The sequence below is a fragment of the Callithrix jacchus genome, chromosome 20 (genome assembly GCF_049354715.1).
Source record: "Callithrix jacchus isolate 240 chromosome 20, calJac240_pri, whole genome shotgun sequence".
Classification (NCBI taxonomy): Eukaryota; Metazoa; Chordata; class Mammalia; order Primates; family Cebidae; genus Callithrix; species Callithrix jacchus.
The window spans coordinates 32861039-32879417 of NC_133521.1; the positions used below are offsets into that span (position 1 = coordinate 32861039).

General features: G+C 50.1%; 1 protein-coding gene and 1 pseudogene across 1 annotated transcript; one reads left to right on the plus strand and one right to left on the minus strand.

Annotated features, from left to right (window-relative positions):
• Positions 1-17888, minus strand: CHST6 (carbohydrate sulfotransferase 6). The gene is made up of 3 exons (XM_008986224.5): positions 17430-17888; positions 3994-4068; positions 1-2325 (listed from the first exon to the last, which is right to left on the minus strand). Exon 3 carries the CDS (start codon positions 2307-2309, stop codon positions 1122-1124), a length of 1188 nt encoding a protein of 395 aa, XP_008984472.1. The 5' UTR covers positions 2310-2325; positions 3994-4068; positions 17430-17888; the 3' UTR covers positions 1-1121.
• On the plus strand, positions 12039-12727 carry LOC100393140 (high mobility group protein B1 pseudogene; annotated as a pseudogene).
• Positions 17889-18379: the final 491 nt, after the last annotated feature.

Consider the following 18379-nt stretch of genomic DNA (forward strand, 5'->3'; position numbering starts at 1 on the left):
TTCCAGTGCGATCTGAGTTTATTTATGTGGCTAATTCAGCTTCCTTGTTCTTCCCAGGGGTTCTGTGAGCTTTTCTTTTAAACATGTACTGGGCACTTACTGGGTCTCATTTCCTGAGCTCGGGACTAAGCCGTCTACACATCCAGCTTCCCTTTACTAAGCCCCTGTGCCGCCAGAGCTAGGTGATGTGGATCGCAGGCAAGGATCTTCCTCTGCTCTCCTCCAGGGCCTGGCCCAGAAGAACCAATGGAAGACAGATCCAGCTCAGAGCCATTTCCCTTCCAACCTCTCAGCAAGCCTGATGAGTTCCACTCCCCATAATGGGCTGCCCCTGCCTTCCAGGCACTGATCCTGCTGCCCCACTCTTGCTCTGCCACCCCCTATGCCTGGCTTGCTGCCCAGGCCTCCCCAGCCCCCTCTCACCTTTCCCACTTACTGCCTCCCTCTAGGCTTGTCCAAGATGATAAGCTCTGGTCTCAGCAATCACAGCCTCCTCTATCTCTCAGCTGTGTCCCAGCCATAACTCTGCCTGCTCTTCCCTAAAGCAACTAAAATGGGAAAATCTGACCCTTGTCACCCAGGAGGCAGGTTCTCTCCTCCCCACTGGAGCCCCAGAGAAAAAGCTCTCTCCTCTCTTCATCCTCCTTCTCACCATGTGATTTTGGACAAGTCCTTTCACTTCTGAGTTTGGTCAAGTGTGCACGTGTGCCTGGGTATGTGATGTACAGACTTTTGCAGCCATATCACCACCCTGCCTCTCCACTCCCAGCCAGTGCGAGGGCTCCCCCTCAGCTGCTGCAGGATGTGTCCCCGGAAGGAGAAAGTTAAGGGGCAGAAAGCCCTTGAGTGGGAGCCAAGTCATCTGAACGCACTCCCTGTGCCCAGAGGAGGTAGGGGCAAGAGTTGCTTTTCACGAAGAGTGTACCTGATGAGAAGGCAGCTGCAGAGGACTCAAAGGAAAACCGAGAATCTGGAAAGAAACAGGCAGTCCTTGCCTACTTCATGGGGGGACCACGAACCCCTTGGTCAATATAGGGACCTGCTTCTTTGTGCACCCCAGCCACCTGTGCATAATGCACTCCCCACTCCAGGCCTGGTGACCTCTCCAACTGTGGCCTCCTCTAATGCCGGGGGTGCGAGGCAGTGGATGACGCCCAGCTGAAGCTGTTCAGGCCTCGTGGCAGCACCAGATCTAGGGTGAGGTCGTGCTGCTCATCCTCAGAGTACACGGGCCGGTAGCCCAGCAACTGCAGAGCACCAGTGCACAGTTCCTGTACGCGGCGGATCTTGGTGAAGGGCAGCGTGTGGCGCCAGGCCTGGGAGACATTGAGCGCATTCCTGGACGAAGTCTTGAAGGCTTCGCGGCGCGCACCAGGTCCAGATCCGTGGGTGATGTTGTAGATCCAGGCCTCAAGCTGTGGCGTGAGACTCAGGCCGGTGAAGGCGTAGAGTGCCCGGATCTCTGCCAGAGGCTCCCGCGCCAGGTCCTCGAAGCGCACCAGGCGGTAGCGGCCGCGCAGGAAGGGTGGCGGCTTGAGTGTGGCAGCCTCAGCGATGCGGACGTGGCTACGGCACACCTCACGCACCACGCGCAGGCCAGGGTCAGCCTCCACCCACGTGCCATTGGTGCCCAGCACGATGCCATTGTCGCGCGCCAGAGCCTTGGCTGCCGCCTCCCGGGAGCGCAGCACAGCCCGCGGGTCGCGCACCAGGTGCACGATGCGCAGGTTGAGCGCAGGGTCACTGAGCAGCGGGTAGAGCACCTGCAGGTTGAAGAAGCGCACCTCCTTGAGCACCACATGGCTGTAGGAGCGGCAGGCCTCCTGGGCCAGGCTGAAGGGCCTCCGTGCGCACAGTGGCTTGCACACGGCCTCACTGCTGATGGCTCCCCTGGGGAAGGCGCTGCAGGCGGGTGGCGAACATAGTGCGCGGCTCACGGCCCACTGGAAGAGGTCAGACAGGTTGCGTCGCCAAGGCAGATAGGCATCAAACACATCCATGTCACACAGGAAGACGGAGCGCACCAGGTCACGCACAGCCATGTGCAGCGTTGCGGCGCTGCCCTGTGACAGGGTGGTCCACACGTGCCATGCAGGCTCCATCAGGTAGAAGACGTCGGGGTGCTGGCTGAAGAGCTGGCCCACAAAGGATGAGCCCGAGCGCCACGAAGACAGCACCAGCACGTGCACTCGCTCCTCACTGCACGCTGGGGGTGAGGGCCCTGGCCGGGAGATCAGAAAGAGGAGAAGGAAGGTCTGCGCCAGGAGGAGTGCGGTCACTGCTGTGCTGGAGATGCGAGGCAGCCACATGCTGACTGCCGGGGGCCTTAGGGAGGAGAGCGCAGCGGTTAGGGACTGCAGCCTGTACGCCCATCCCGCGCCCCAGCTACTGCCCAGTGCCTGCAGGGAGCAGATTCAACCACCAGACCTCAGCCTCCCAAGAACAGGAGGGTATGAGTGGGGCGATCTCCTGGATATGTGGCCTTAAGACATAACTCAGGATCCAGTCTAGCTGAGAGCAAAAGTACAAACGCAGAATGCGGTGGGAAATCTGTATATGAGTCCTACCTTCTTAGTTATCTACCCACACTACCACTGTCTATCTGGAGAGGGAAATATATTTCAAACAGAATTCCTGTCTTTTGCTTAAGAATTCCTGTGAGGAAACTCTTTTAGGTTGAGCTGATGGGCTCTCTGGTGGATGTCACGGCACCATAGACAGGTATGGCCGGGTCCGGGGGCTCACGTCTGTAATCTCAGCACTTTGGGAGGCCGAGGTGGGTGGATCATGAGGTCAGGAGTTCAAGACCAGTCTGACCAGCGTGGAGAAACCCCATCTCTACTAAAAATACAAAAATTAGCTGGGTGTGGTGGTGCGTTTCCCTGAGGCTCTTCCACTGCAGCCTGTGATCTTATTACTTTATTTTTTCCCTCTGTTGTTGCACTCTTGTTGCCCAGGCTGGAATGCAATGGCATGATCTCGGCTTTCCACAGCCTCTGCCTCCTGGATTCAAGTGATTCTCCTGCCTCAGCCTCCCAAGTAGCTGGGATTACAGGATGCACCACCACGCCCAGCTAATTTTGTATTTTTAGTAGAGATGGGGTTCCTTTATGTTGGTCAGGCTGCTCATCTCCAACTCCTGATCTCAGGTGATCTGCCCACTTCAGCCTCCCAAAGTGCTGGAATTACAGGCATAAGACACGGCACCCAGCCTCGTTTGTTTTTAAATGTTCCACACTACACTGACACACACAGCCTGTGATCTTGAACCAAATATTGGATCACCCCGTGACTCAGTTTACCCATCTGTAAAAGGGCATGGTACCAGCACATAACACAGGATTTGGGTGGATTACTGGAAAATGGGAACATGTTTGAATATCCTGGATGGACAGGAGGGACAGGTAGTCATGCCCCTAACTGAGGCGTGCACTTGCTATAGTGTGTGCTTCCACACTGTATGATTAAAAGGAAAAAAAAAAGAGAGGTATGGCCGGGTGTGGGGGCTCATGCCTGTAATCTCAGCACTTTGGAAGGCCAAGGCGGGCGGATCACCTGAGGTTAGAAGTTCAAGATCAGCCTGACCAATATGGAGAAACCCTATCTCTACTAAAAGTACAAAAATTAGCTGGGTGTGGTTGCACATGACTGTAATCCCAGCTACTCAGGAGGCTGAGGCAGGAGAATCGCTTGAACCCGGAGGTCGAGGTTGCAGTGAGCTGAGATGGCACCACTGCTCTCCAGACTGGGAAATAGAGTGAGACTCTGTCTCAGAAACAAAAAAATGAGCAAACAGACAAAGTGGACAAAGAACACCAAGTGTTGCCATCACTGGTGGGGAGTGAAGTGCTGAAGGCAGCATGGACTCCTGAGGGAGGGTGTTCTGGAGTCCTGCAGGTTTGCAAGGAGATCAGTTGATGGGGAGCTGGGAGGGAGCCAGAGAGGCAGAGAGGTGAGAGCGGAGTACTGTCCCAGCCAGCTGAGGGGACTCACCACTGTGCAGGGCTGCTGGGAGTGCTGCAGTGCTGATCACAACTCCATGGGCGATGCTTGGAGGGTCCTCAGCACCTAGTAAAGCAGGAGGGAGATGGAGTCACACTCTACAGGGGAAGATACCCCTAAATGTGACGTAACTTCTCTGAGGCTCGATTTCTACCTCTGTAGAATAGGATTTGCAGCATTTAACCTCTCAGAGCTGTTGTGATGGATGCTGCTGCAAACACCCATGAAGAGAGGGCCTGGGGAAGCATTTCTTACACACCTGCATCCTCCACTGCTACTGTCCCTGTGCTCAGCTACATCCAGAGAGGAGGAACCCCTCCCCCAAGAGGAGACACCCACAGGCCACCTCCATTTCCAACTTCAGTAACTCCCAGGCCATCCTCTGGCCTCCAACCACCAGCCCTTTAGTGGACCTTAAGAATGTCACACAGGGTGTGACTCACAGGGTGGAAGGAACATGGAGCCACCTCCTGCATCCCAAGGTCCCAAAGTGCTCTGCTCTTTGCAACTGTTGCTTCTGCAATGATCTCAGGCCTGGGTGACTTTGGAAGGGAGGGGCCTGGAAGTTTCCTCCTTGCTCCTGTATCCTTTGCTCCCTGCCTTCCCCCTCCCCTGTCCAGGTCACCACTGAGAGAAGCCAGGGCCTGACTTCAGAGCAGACCCCATCTCTGCCTCTTCCCCTCATCAGGAAGCAACAGGGGTGGGTGGAGGATGCCAGCAGCTCTGTCACCAGCCAACTCCAGATCCCATGCCCACTGCGGGAAAACCTGGAAGACAAGGAAAGTAGCCACTCATCTGCTCTGCTCATGATCAATGCTCCTCTAGTGCCAGTAGGCTGACAATGGTTGGCTCCCTGCCAATGGGGTGCCGGAGAAGAAGGGAACTCATATTTGCTAACTCTGACGATCACAAGAGCTAGGTGCTTCAAGTCCACTGGATGATTTACTCAATGAACCCTGAGGTGGGCATGATGATGTCATTTTTCAGGGGAAGGACTCAAGGTTTGCAGAGACAGTGGGAAAGCTGGGACCCCAGGACTCCTGTTCCCAAGCTCCTGGCACCTCTGATCCCAGGCTATGGGCCTCTCCCACCTGTGATTCTTCCCTGCAGAGTGCAGGACCCTGCTACTATGGGTCAAACACGGTTGCCCTGGCCAGCCCAGCCCTTGCCTGGGTAGGATCTTGACCTCAAGCCAAGGTGTTTGTTACCTGTGTTCCAGGAAAGCTGGAGGTCTTCTTAAGTGACTCATACACTACAGGAACTGTTGTGAGATCCTACTATTGAAATTCAAGAACTAGGGAGGTGGTTGAATCATCCTATACCACAGAGTCTCCAGAAGACCAGTTCCTAGCTGGGAGCTTTCTAATAGGAGCCTTATGTTCAGCACAGTGGCCATTTGGGCCAAGGGTTCAACATTAGGAAGAACCAGTCAGGAAGGGCCTGTAAGAGGTACTCTTGTCTTAATGATTAAATGTTATCATCTCAAGTCCCTAGTAGGCAGCAATGACTATCCCTGTCCATTTTAATTGAAGCAGTGGGCTCAGATATGTGAATACCCAGTGAGAAAGAGGCAGGGCAGGGCTTAAATCCAAGAGCCAGCTGGGTGCAGTAGTTCATACCTGTTATCACGGCACTTTGGGAGACTCAGGCAGGCAAATTACTTGAGCCCAGAAGCTCCAAACCAGCCTGGGAATCATGGCCAAACACCATTTCTACTAAAAACACAAAAATTAGCCTGGTGCAGTGGTGACTAACTGTAGTTCCAGGTACTCAGGAGGCTGAGGTGGGGGGATTGCTTGAGCCTGGGAGGCAGAGGCTGCAGTGAGCAGAGATTGTGCCACTGCAGTACAGCCTGGGCAATAGTGTGAGACCCTATCTCAAAAATAAATAATAAATAAATAAATAGGCTGAGCCACAGGGTACCTCATGCCTGTAATCCCAGCACTTTGGCAGGCTAAGGCAGGCGGATCACGAGGTCAAGAGATCGAGACCATCCTGGCCAACATGGTGAAACCCCATCTCTACTAAAAATACAAAAATTAGCTGGGCATGGTGGCTTGCGCCTGTAGTCTCAGCTACTCAGGAGGCTGAGGCAGGAGAATTGCTTGAACCCGGAGGCAGAGGTTGTAGTGAGCCGAGATTGTGCCACTGCACTCCAGCCTGGCACCTGGTGACAGAGTGAGACTCTGTCTCAGAAAAAAAAAAAAAAAAAAAAATTCCAAGAAGCAGACTCTCCCTGCAGAGCTCTGTGGTGGGTGTGGCACTCCTAAGCCTTTGTCCAGTGAACTTTCCCATCCTGGAAGGCCTATCTCCTTCCCCTCTGAAGTTTTCTCTTTATGGGGGGCACATATTTATTATATGTTTAATTTTTGAAGGTAACACAAAGACGTTGTATAAAGTTCTAAGCCGGGCACAGTGGCTCATGCCTGTAATCCCAGCACTTTGGGAGGCCAAGGAGGGCAGATCACTTGAGATTAGGAAGATCCAGACCAGTCTGGCCAACAAGGCAAAACCCAGTCTCTACTAAAAACACAAAAATTAGCCGGTGTGGTGGCGGGTGCCTATAGTCCCAGCTACTCAGGAAGCTGAAGCAGAACTGCTTAAAGCCAGGAGGCAGAGGTTGCAGGGAGCTGAGATCGCGCCACTGTACTCCAGCCTGGGCAAGAGAGCAAGATTCCATCTCAAAAAAAAAAAAAGCAATTCTAAAGGTACAGATGAGATCATTGCTAGCTCATGTTTTTTTCTTTCTTTTTTGAGACAGAAGGCAGAAATATTTCCTGCCTCTGATGCCCTCTCCAGCCCCCCAACCCCAGCTCAGAAGCAATTCTGCTTTAAATTTCCAAGTCATTAATGGTGCTGATGGTGATGATGATGATGAGGAAAATAATCACATGTTTTTCAGGAGGAGGGGGGAACTAAAGAGTACAAAAGGCCAGAAAGGGAACAGAAAGTTCTGTCTCTCGCTCTGGTACCCAGGAACACCCTAAGCAGCAGTCCTTAAGCCACAGAAATGTTTTTTTGATATTAACTCTTTTTAAAATGTACTTTTGTCAAAATACTACACATCGCTTGAGAAAGGATAAAATATGCCTGGAGGCCAGGCACGGTGGTTCACACCTGTAATCCCAGCACTTTGGGAGGCCGAGGTGGGAGGATCTCGAGCCCCAGAGTTCAAGGTAAGTAATGCTCGCTCTACTGCTTACCAACCTGGGCAACAGAACGAGACCTTCTTTCTTAAAAAAAAAACCAAAAACCTAAAACCATAGCAAAACACTCCAGCTCACAGCTGAAGCACATCAGTGACTAAGAGTACACTTCCTTTCTTGTTTTTGCTTGTTTCCCTTAGTTTTCCTTGGGGCCCACTGCATCAGATATTAGAAAGGTTGAAAGAAAAATTTTAAAGGTGAAAAGTAGAACAAAAAACATAAATGACAAATAAAGGTTGGAAAGTAGAGAAAAGATAAGATCAGCAGAAGATTCAATCCAGGAAAGCCAGTGCTCAGGATCCTAATCCTCATGGAGCTGACAATCAAGTTGGGGACATTGAAGACACATCTGTCTATGTGATGGTCAACAGACCTGATGATGTCCCAGTGGATGGCCTGGACATCCCACTCCAGCTCTCCCAACCCCTAACCCCATGCTGGCAGTGCCCAGCCCTGACTTCCACAGGGAGGCATCTCAGCCTCCCCTGCGGGTGCCTCCTCTGTGCCTGTCCAGGCATGCCCCACTCTGCCCTGTACTGTTTTTTCCTTCCCCTCTTGCCTGTGAGCAACCAGGAGCTTGAGATTGTTTTTCTTTTTTCTTTTTTTTTTTGGGACGGAGTTTCACTCTTGTTACCCAGGTTGGAGTGCAATGGTGCAATCTGGGTGCACCGCAACCTCCACCTCCTGGGCTCAGGCAATTCTCCTGCCTCAGCCTCCTGAGTAGCTGGGATTACAGGCACGTGCCACCATGCCCAGCTAATTTTTTGTATTTTTAGTAGAGATGGGGTTTCAACATGTTGACCAGGATGGTCTCGATCTCCTGACCTCGTGATCCACCTGCCTCAGCCTCCCAAAGTGCTGGGATTACAGGCGTGAGCCACTGCGCCTGGCGTGAGATTGTGTTTCTTTTGCAAGTGAACATCTGTTGTCCGGTGAGCAGTGTGAGGATCAGCACTGCCCGGGTATACTGGACCTGCTTGGTTCTGTCCACTCAGTACCTGTTTTTCCTTCTAACAACAGTCTCTAGGCTTTTTCCTGGGGAACCACCCTCACCCACTCAAAAGTGCATGTGGCTCAGATGGGGCTGATCCAGTCACGTGTCCCAAGATAGGCTCCCTTCTATATTCCACACACTGACCCTACCGCCCCAGCCCACACAGAACTACTGGCCTAGGAATGGGACATCTAATCAACTGCAATCCTGAAATTTCTTCATCACAAAGGAAGAGGAAACTGCCTGGGTATAAAGTCAACACAGAAGAGAACTCAGCAGAGAAAGTTCACAGGCAAGCTGACAGCATCGTCAAAGCATTTAGATCTAGTTGTGCAAGGTTTACCCATGGACCCCCCAGCTGGGGGAAGCATTCAGTTTCAGCTTAAGTCACTGTGAGATGAGTTTCTGTCACTTATACCCAAGAGTGCTGATTAGATAGTGACAGTGAAACGTTTTGGTGGGGTGAAGTGGGAAGGGTGCAGGGGTGGGGTTTCTGGGGGCTGCCCCTGCTATGTTTCTCTTTATGGGTGCTAATACAAGGGTGTGTTCAATTTGGGAAAGTTCACCAAGCTGAACTTTCATGAGCTGCACTCTGATGAATGGCATACTTCAATACAAAGTAAAGAATCTCAAGGACTGTCCCAAACACCGAATGAAGAGAGGACATGAATAAATATTTGCCAATTGCAATCAGATACTCTGTGGTTCGCATCTAGAGGGAGGAATTCCCCAATAGCTCAATAGCTTTCTGCGGAGCACCTTAAAGTCACAGGATCTTCTAAATATCCCTACCCTTTCTTGGCCTGAAAGACCTAGGAAGGAGCTATGGTTATGCCTGTTTGCAAATGGGAAAAGCAAGATAGGAAAAAGCAAAATGGGAAAACCAACCCAAGATGGTTTTCCATAGCAGGGTCGACCTGAAGCCCAGGAATCCTGGGTCTCTGAGAAGCACTAACTTCCAGCCAAGCTCTGCCTGCCCTCGACACAGCAGCTTCAGGCCAGGGGTGGTGGCTCACACCTGTAATCCTAGCACTTTGGGAGATCAAGGCGAGTGGATCACCTGAAGTCAGGAGTTTGAGACCAGCCTAGCCAGCATGGTGAAACCCTGTCTCTACTAAAAATACAAAAAAAAATTAGCCAGGCATGGTGGCAGTCACCTGTAATCCCAACTACTTGAGACGCTGGGGTAAAAGAATCAGTTGAACCTGGGAGGTGGAGGTTGCAGTGAGCCAAGATTGCATCACTACACTACAGCCTGGGCAACAAAAATGAAACTGTCTCAAATAAAAAAAAAAGCTGGCTGCAGTGGCTCACATCTGTAATCCCAGCAATTTGGGAGGCCCAGGCAGGTGGATCATGAGGTCAGGAGATTGAGACCATCCTGGCCAACATGGGAAGCAGGAGAATCCCTTGAATCCAGGAGGTGGAGGTTGCAGTGAGCTGAGATTGTGCCACTGCACTCCAGCCTGGCAACAGAGTGACACTCCGTCTCAAAAACAAAAAGCAAACAAAAAAAACCCCACCAAAACACGACAAGGCACAGCAGCTCTTCCTGTTACCAGCTTGTCCCAGCCCTGTTCATAGAACCTAAAGGAACAAAACATAATGCTAGGTATAGATCTCAGGTTTAGATTGCTCTTAGAGCTGGCTGGAGGCCATCCCTCTTCAAGAATCCCAAAGGCAGCTGGGTGCGGTGGCTCACACCTGTAATCCCAGCACTTTGGGAGGCCAAGGCGGGTGGATCACCTGACATCAAGAGTTTGAGACCAGCCTAACCAACATGGTAAAACCCCATCTCTACTAAAAATACAAAAATTAGCCAGCATGGTGGCAGGCGCCTGTAATCCCAGCTACTCCAGAGGCTAGGCAGAAGAATCACTTGAATCCGGGAGGTGAAGGTTGCAGTGAGCCGAGATCGCGCCACAGCACTCCAGTCTGGGCAATAAGAGCAAAACTCCGTCTCAAAAAAAAAAAACCAAAAAAAAAATCCCAAAGTCTGCAAAAAACAGATTCCCAGTCAGTGGCCTCCAGGCATTAAGAGCTACCACAGGGGCCAAACTGCTCTAGTACAGCTCTGGGCATTTGGAAGGGGGAAGGCTAAAAAGAGCAAAAGAAAGAGGAAGAAAAAAGAGAGAAAGAAAACAGAAAATAACATAAAACATAAAGCAGGGAGGGAGGAAAGACAGGAGATGAGTGTTCAGGGGGGCAGGAACAAGGAACTCCTGCAAACACCATCTGTGAGGGTTTCCTACATGCCCAGCCTTGCCCATCCACTTCTGATTTGATCCTTACAGCAATCCTATGACACAGACCTGATGATCATCCTTATTTTATAGATGAGGAAACTGAGGCATAGGAAAATTAAGGGAAGTGGGGTATGGTGGCTCACGCCAGTAATCCCAGCACTTTGGAAGTCTGAGGCAGGAGGATTACTTGAGGTCAGGAGTTCAAGACCAGCCTGGCCAATATGGCGAAACCCCATCTCCACTAAAAATACAAAAATTAGCTGGCCGTGGTGGTACACACCAATAATCCCAGCTACTTCGGAGACTGAGGCAGAAAAATCATTTGAGCCCAGGAGGCAGAGGTTGCAGTGAGCTGAGATTGTGCCACAGCACTCCAGCCTGGGTGACAGAGCAAGACACTGTCTCAAAAATTTAAAAAATAAAAGGAAAAAAGAAAAGGGACTTGTTGAAGAATTCACACAGTGGCTGCTGGGTCGGAATCGGAAGCCTAGCAGCATGATTCTAGAGCTCTTCACTACGCCGTGTTAAGTGGAAATCGCAAGTGACAAAGCTGACATACGCATATGCACTTCTCCCATCTGTGGGTGTTCTGTGATGTGCATGTATTTTTCACACAGTTGGCTGGGTGTTAAAAATACACGAATATCAAAAAACACCCACAGATGGGAGAAAATAGTTGCAAATCATATCTACAGAATGGGCTTGTACCCACAATTTAAAAAGAGCTCTTACAACTCAACACGAAATAGGCAAACATCCTATTTAGTTTAAGAATGAGCATATTGAAGAAATATAAGAATAAGTAGGCTGGACCTGGTGGCTCATGCCTGCAATCCTAGCACTTTGGGAGGCTGAAGCGGGCGGATTGCCTGAACTTAGGAGTTTGAGACCAGCCTGGGCAACACGGTGAAACCCCATCGCTTCTAAAATACAAAAAATTAGCTGGGCATAGTGGCATGTGCCTATAATCCCAGCTACTTGGGAGGCTAAGGCAGGAGAATCACTTGAACCTGGGAGGTGGAGGTTGCAGTGAGCTGAGGTTGTGCCACTGCACTGCAGCCTGGATGTCAGAGCGAGACTCCATCTCAATAAATAAATAAATTTAAGAATGAGTGAAGAAAGAAATTAAAATGAGTAAAGGATATGAGAAGATGTTTCTCTGAAGAAGATACACAAATGGAAAGAAGCTCAACATTTTCAGGCAGTGAGGAAGTGCCAATTAAACCACAATGACAAATCACTTTCCACTCACCACGAAGGTTACAATTTAAAAAAAGGTAATTGGCCGGGCGCGATGGCTCAAGCCTGTAATCCCAGCACTTTGGGAGGCCGGGGCGGGTGGATCACGAAGTCAAGAGATCGAGACCATCCTGGTCAACATGGTGCAACCCCGTCTCTACTAAAAATACAAAAAATTAACTGGGCATGGTGGCGCGTGCCTGTAATCCCAGCTACTCAGGAGGCTGAGGCAGGAGAATTGCCTGAACCCAGGAGGCGGAGGTTGCGGTGAGCCGAGATCGCGCCATTGCACTCCAGCCTGGGTAACAAGAGGGAAACTCCGTCTCAAAAAAAAAAAAAAAGGTAATTATAGGCAGTACATTGAGCTCCATAGAGACAGCGCCAGGGCAAGTGAGAGCCGGACGGGCACTGGGCGACTCTGCCTCGCTGAGGAAAAATAACTAAACATGGGCAAAGGAGATTCTATGAAGCCGAGAGGCAAAATGTCATCATATGTGTTTTTTGTGCAAACTTGTCGGGAGGAGCATAAGAAGAAGCACCCAGATGCTTCAGTCAGCTTCTCAGAGTTTGCTAAGACGTGCTGAGAGAGGGGGAAGTCCATGTCTGCTAAAGAGAAAGGAAAATTTGAAGATATGGCAAAGGCGGACAAGGCCCGTTATGAGAGAGAAATGAAAACCTAAATTCCTCCTAAAGGGGAGACAAAGAAGAAGTTCAAGGATCCTAACGCACCCAAGAGGCCTCCCTCAGCCTTCTTCCTGTTCTGCTCGGAGTATCGCCCAAAAATTAAAGGAGAACATCCTGGCCTGTCCATTGGTGATGTTGTGAAGACACTGGGAAAGAAGTGGAGTAACTCTGCTGCCGATGACAAGCAGCCTTATGAAAAGGAGGCTGTGAAGCTGAAGGACACTGCTGCATATCGAGCTAAAGGAAAGCCTGCTGCAGCAAAAAAGGGAGTTGTCAAGGCTGAAAAAAGCAAGAAAAAGAAGGAAGATGAGGAAGATGAAGAGGAGGAAGAGGAAGATGAAGATGATGATGAATAAGTTGGTTCTAGTGCAGTTTTTTTGGTCTATAAAGCATTTAACCCCCCTGGACACAACTCACTCCTTTTATTTATTTATTTATTTTTTTTTTGAGACAGAGTTTCGCTCTTGTTAGCCAGGCTGGAGTGCAATGGCGCGATCTCCGCTCACCGCAACCTCCGCCTCCTGGGAACAGGCAATTCTCCTGCCTCAGCCTCCTGAGTAGCTGGGATTACAGGCACGCGCCACTGTGCCCAGCTAATTTTTGTATTTTTAGTAGAGACGGGGTTTCACCATGTTGACCAGGATGGTCTCAATCTCTTGACCTCGTGATCCACCCGCCTCAGCCTCTCAAAGTGCTGGGATTACAGGTGTGAGCCACCGCGCCTGGCCCAACTCACTCCTTTTAAATAAAAAAATTGAAGTGTAAGGCTGTGTAAGATTTGTTTTTAAACTGTACAGTGTCTTTTTTTGTATAGTTAACGCACTACGGAATGTGTCTTTAGGTAGCCCTGTACTGGTGGTATTTTCAGTAGCCACTAACCTTGCCTGGTACAGTATGGGGGTTGTAAATTGGCATGGAAATATAAAGCAGGCTCTTGTTGGTGCACAGCACAAATTAGTTATATACGGGGATGGTAGTTTTTTCAACTTCAGTTGTTTCTGATGAAGCTTATACGAAATAACTGTTGTTCTGTTAACTGAATACCAGTGTGTAATTGCAAAAAAAAAAAAAATGTTGCAGTTTTGTTGACATTCTGAATGCTTCTAAGTAAATACAATTTTTTTAAAAAAAAGGTAATTATAATAAGTGGGCCGGGCGCAGTGGCTCACGCCTGTAATCTTAGCACTTTGGGAGACCGAGGCAGGCGGATCACCTGAGGTCAGGAGTTCAAGACCAGCCTGGCCAACATGGTGAAACTCTGTCTTAAAATAATAATAATAATAATAATTACAAGTGTTGGTGAGGATGGAGACGTGGGGATCCTCATAAAGTGGGAATGTCACATGGTGCATTTCCTAAAGAAACAGTTTGCTGGTTTCTCAAAAGGTGAAACAGAGAGACCATAGGATACAGCAGAACCGCCCCGGGTACACACCCAAGAGAATGGAACACACAAGCCCACATGAAAACTTGCTCATCAATTTTCACAGTGGTATCAGTCCTAATAGCCAAAAAGGAGAGACATCCCTAATGTCTATCAGTTGACGAATAAACACAATATGGTATCACCACACAGTAGATGATTCACAATAAAAAGGAAGAAAGCACTGATATATACAAAGTTCAATGTGAAAACACTGAATATACTATAAACCAGTGAATTGAACACTTTAAAAATATTAACTTTGGGCTGGACACAGTGGTTCACTCCTATAATCCCAGCACTTTAGATTGGATGGGTGGATCAACTGAGGTCAGGAGTTTGAGAACAGCCTGGCCAACACGATAAAACCCCGTCTCTACTAAAAATACAATCAATCAATCAATCAGTAAATAAAATTAGCCGGTCATAGTGGCAGGCACCTATAATCCCAGCTACTCAGGAGGCAGAGACAGAGGCAAGAGAATTGCTCTCACTCGGGAGGCAGAGTTTGCAGTGAGCTGAAATCACACCACTGCACTCCAGTCTGGGTGACAAGAGTGAAACTCCACCTAAAACAATGTATTTATATATATATATATATATATTATAAACTTTAACGTACATGAATTCTATCTCAATAAAGCTATTATTTTTCAAAAATTAGAAAGTGTGGGAGATGCACACTGAAGCTTGGTGTTTATTTTTTTATGGCCAGTTTACAGGTAATTTCTTATTAGTGATTTGCTGCATTTTCCAAACAGTCTACATCAGACTTTTATTACAATGATGATAAAATCGGAAATTTCTAGTTGGTTAAAGGAGGCTAAGGTGGAGTTTGTCTTTCTCCAGCTGTCACTACAGAGAGACAGGAGCCTGCAAATCCATTTCCCAGCTGACCTGTGTACCCAGTTAGCCAGAGAAGGTCAGAGGCATGAATTACTGCACTAAAAGTTGTCAAAGCTTCCAAGCACACTCTCAGCCCCAGGACCAGCCGTGCCTGGCCCCCCATCCCCAGCCACATCTGCCACCTCTGTCAGTCCTGGTGATGCAGCTGCATGGCATCCCCCAGAGGCAGTAGGCTGGGACTACAAGGCCGCGATGCTGCTGGGGGAAACAGATCAGCCTTCAAGAATCTACTGGGAAATGAATTCTAATTAGCCTGGGAAAGGAGCCTCAAGCCTCCCTGGCTCAGAGCCACCGCTCTAGGGCATTTCGGAGCAGATGAGCAGATAGCAACACATAAGCCCTTTTAGCTGGTTGGGAGCTTTAGGGATTCTCACACTGCAATTCGCATAGCACCTGACAGTCTACATCATAGTACTTTACAGCTGGAGGCCATAAAGTCCAGGGCTCCCCACTGCTCCTCTGCAGCAACACATGCACGGTATCGAGTGGGATTGTGCTTTTAGCACCTTCACCTGTTTCCCTAAGTACTGACAGAGCCCTCTCATTACAGGGATAATCTGGAATGTTCTCTGGTTTATTAACCATTTATTTTAATTACCTTATTTTCAAAAACTAAATCATTCTTCCAAATCAATGACGTAGAGAGAAAAAAGAAGGGACTATTTTAGAAGAAAATAACTCAGGCTGAGTGCGGTGGCTCACGCCTGTAATCCCAGCACTCTGGGAAGTCAAGGAGGGCAAATCACCTGAGGTCAGGAGTCCGAGACCAGCCTGGCCAACATGGTGAAACCCAGTCTCTGCTAAATACACAAAAATTAGCTGGGCGTTGTGGCATGTGCTTGTAATCCCAGCTACCCAGTAGGCAGGAGAATCACTGGAATCTGGGAGGCCAAGTCTGCAGTGAGCTGAGATCGAGCCACTGCACTCCAGTCTGGGTAACAGAGTGAGACTCCATTTCAAAAAATGAAAAAAAGAAAAAAAGTTTCAAAAGAACTCAAAACACAGAGTCAAATGCAACATGTGAAACTTATTTGGATTCTGATTTGAAAGAAATATCTGTCAGGAGATACCCTAGACGTAATTAGATATACCTCAATATTGACTGAGTAACAGGAAATATTGAGAAATTATTGTTAATGCTATTAGCACTACCCAGACCAATCTTGTTTATGCATTTCCGGACCTATCTCCCCTCCCAAGATGCTAGAAGCAGAATGTTTTCTGTCTCAATTAAGACAGTAGATACAGAGCACTGTGGTTAAGAGTGTGAAGCCCACTTGACCATTTACTGTGTGATCTTGTGCAAGTTACTCATTCTCTCTGTGCCTGCTTGATTGAAAGAAAATCTGTAAACATAGGGAAACAATAGAACTCAACTCATGGGCTTGATTCAAAGAGTGAGTGAATATTTATAAAGCAAAACAATGTCTGGCGCATAGTGCACGTTCTGGAATCTTCCAGGGCCACAGAATAGAATAGAATTATATTCTGTGAATTCAAGGGAAAGTCTTTGAATGAGGAAAACCCGAGGACAATGGCCCTATTGGATTCAGGTGCCCCAGTGCCCCAGCAACAGAATGTGGCAGGCACAGGCAGGGATCTCACAAGGACATACAAAACAGAGGAAGCTGGAGACTCACGGCTAGAAGCCTGGCTTCTTTTTTTTTTTCTGATATGGAGTCTTGCTCTGTTGCCCAGGCTGGAGTGCAGTGGCACAATCTCAGCTCACTGCAACCTCCGCCTCCTGGGTTGAAGTGATTCTTCTGCCACAGCCTCCCTAGTAGCTGGGATTACAGGCATCAGCCAGCACGCCCAGCTAGTTTTTGTATTTGTAGTAGAGATGGGAGTTTCACCATGTTGGCCAGGCTGGTCTTGAACTCCTGACCTCAGGTGATTTGTCCGCCTCAGTCTCCCAAAGTTCTGGGATTATAGGTGTGAGCCACCGCACCCGGCCTTAGAAGCCTGGCTTCTGAAGCCAGACTGGGTTCAAATCCTGTCTCTACTACCAGTGAGGGGCAGGTCACCCTCTGGCTCTCTGTGCTCCAGTTGACTCTGTTGTAAAGGCCAGAAAAGCCCCAGCCTCCCAGGTTGGAGAGGAGCCCAGCCCTGGCTCTCCCAGCAGCTCACCACTCTCCGAGGGCCTGGTACTCCGACCACTCGCTTGTGGGTTCAAGTCAGCTAAGTCCTTTCTGCTCTTCAGACCTGTTTTCCCATCCTCAAAAATGGGAAATTCGACTGCCTTACCTCCGTGTAAGAGGGAGGAGAAAGGAAAGTCGACGTTTGCTAGGCACCTGTCCTGAGGCCCAGTGGGCCTGTCCTGAAGCCCAAGATGAAGCCGTCAGAAGCAGTGACGCAGGACTCGCAGGACTCCAATTCCCATGGGTCTGGTTCCAAATTAACCTGCCAAGCTACTGTTTTTCAATAATTCTACGGAAAAAGCCCCTGGAGAGCTTTTGAAAGCCATGCCCTTTGTAACCCAACCAGAGACAAAAGGGCCTCCCCAGCCTCCCCCGCGCAGTAAGGATCCCCGTGTTCAGCCGAAGCCTTAGCAAGACACTTTCAAACCGGGGCCAGCAGCGGCGATGCCTTTTCCACGTTGCTGATGGAAAAGCCACCCCCAGCTGTTCCCGCCAACCCAGGTCCCCGGTGAGGACAGAGGAACGTCCCCAACTGTGCCACTGGTCCGGCTCCCAGCCCACCCAAGTGTGGAGAGTGAAGAACCAACGTACCCCAAAGCTTGGCGTCTCTGCCCGACCTGGCAGGGAGTGGGACGCCTCTCTCCCTGGGCTCAGCAAAGGCTCCCAGACTTCGTCTCTTCCAAATTCCACCGCACAGCCAGCTCTTTCTCTTCAATGAAGGGTCTGCAGGGCTGAGTTGCTCCTTAAGGTCCCAAGACTATGAGGGGACACCCGGTGACGCCAGGAAAGGGGCTCTAAGAGGCATGGATGGGAATCGGGGAACCAAGACACTGGAAGCTCCTGGAGACTAGAGGCAGAGCGAATCTGGGAACAGGGCAGGCGTCCCAGAATGGGATGTGGAGGGTGGGGGTGTCCTGGGGCTACCACAGGGAGGCACCCGGCGAAGAGCCCCCTCCGGAGCCTGGCACTGCCGCCCGCACCCTCTACTCCCTGTGCGCCAGCCCACAACCCTCGGCGCTGCCGGAGCTGCTCGCCCGGAGCGCACACAATGAGGCGCTTTCAGACGTGGCTGCGGTCCCAGGGTGGCCGGCAGGAGCCAGGACGGTGGGGGAAGGAAGGAGACGGTTGGCCCTAGGCTCCCTCTCCCCACCCCCGACCGAGGGGCCACGCCTCGGAGGAGGGGCGCTGGCCAAGGCAGGGCAAGAGGGCCCAGGTGGGCTGGGCTCTGAGAGGCGCATCGTTTAGCCGAGGATGTTACAGGGCGCTGGCAGAGTTACCTCTCATCTAACTGACCACAAATGAACGTTGTGCCCTATCCCCGGCCCAATCCCCAGAGAAAGGGAGCTCCTGGACAAAGATCCTAGTGAAGGAAGTAGAATCTTAATCTTGGCCCTCTTCGCTCTTGGGGGGCATTCTTGCAGCTAAGTGACTTGGAATCCAAACCCTTCCCACTGCCCCAACCTCAGCCCTAAGCCAAGACCCAGCCACCTGGATAACACAGGGACCCCGTGCAGTGTCCCAGCTGGGAGGGGCAGAGAGAC

Bases quoted from the DNA above. Each gene is read 5' to 3' on its own strand.
- CHST6 (XM_008986224.5), bottom strand. From the start codon at position 2,309: ATGTGGCTGCCTCGCATCTCCAGCACAGCAGTGACCGCACTCCTCCTG.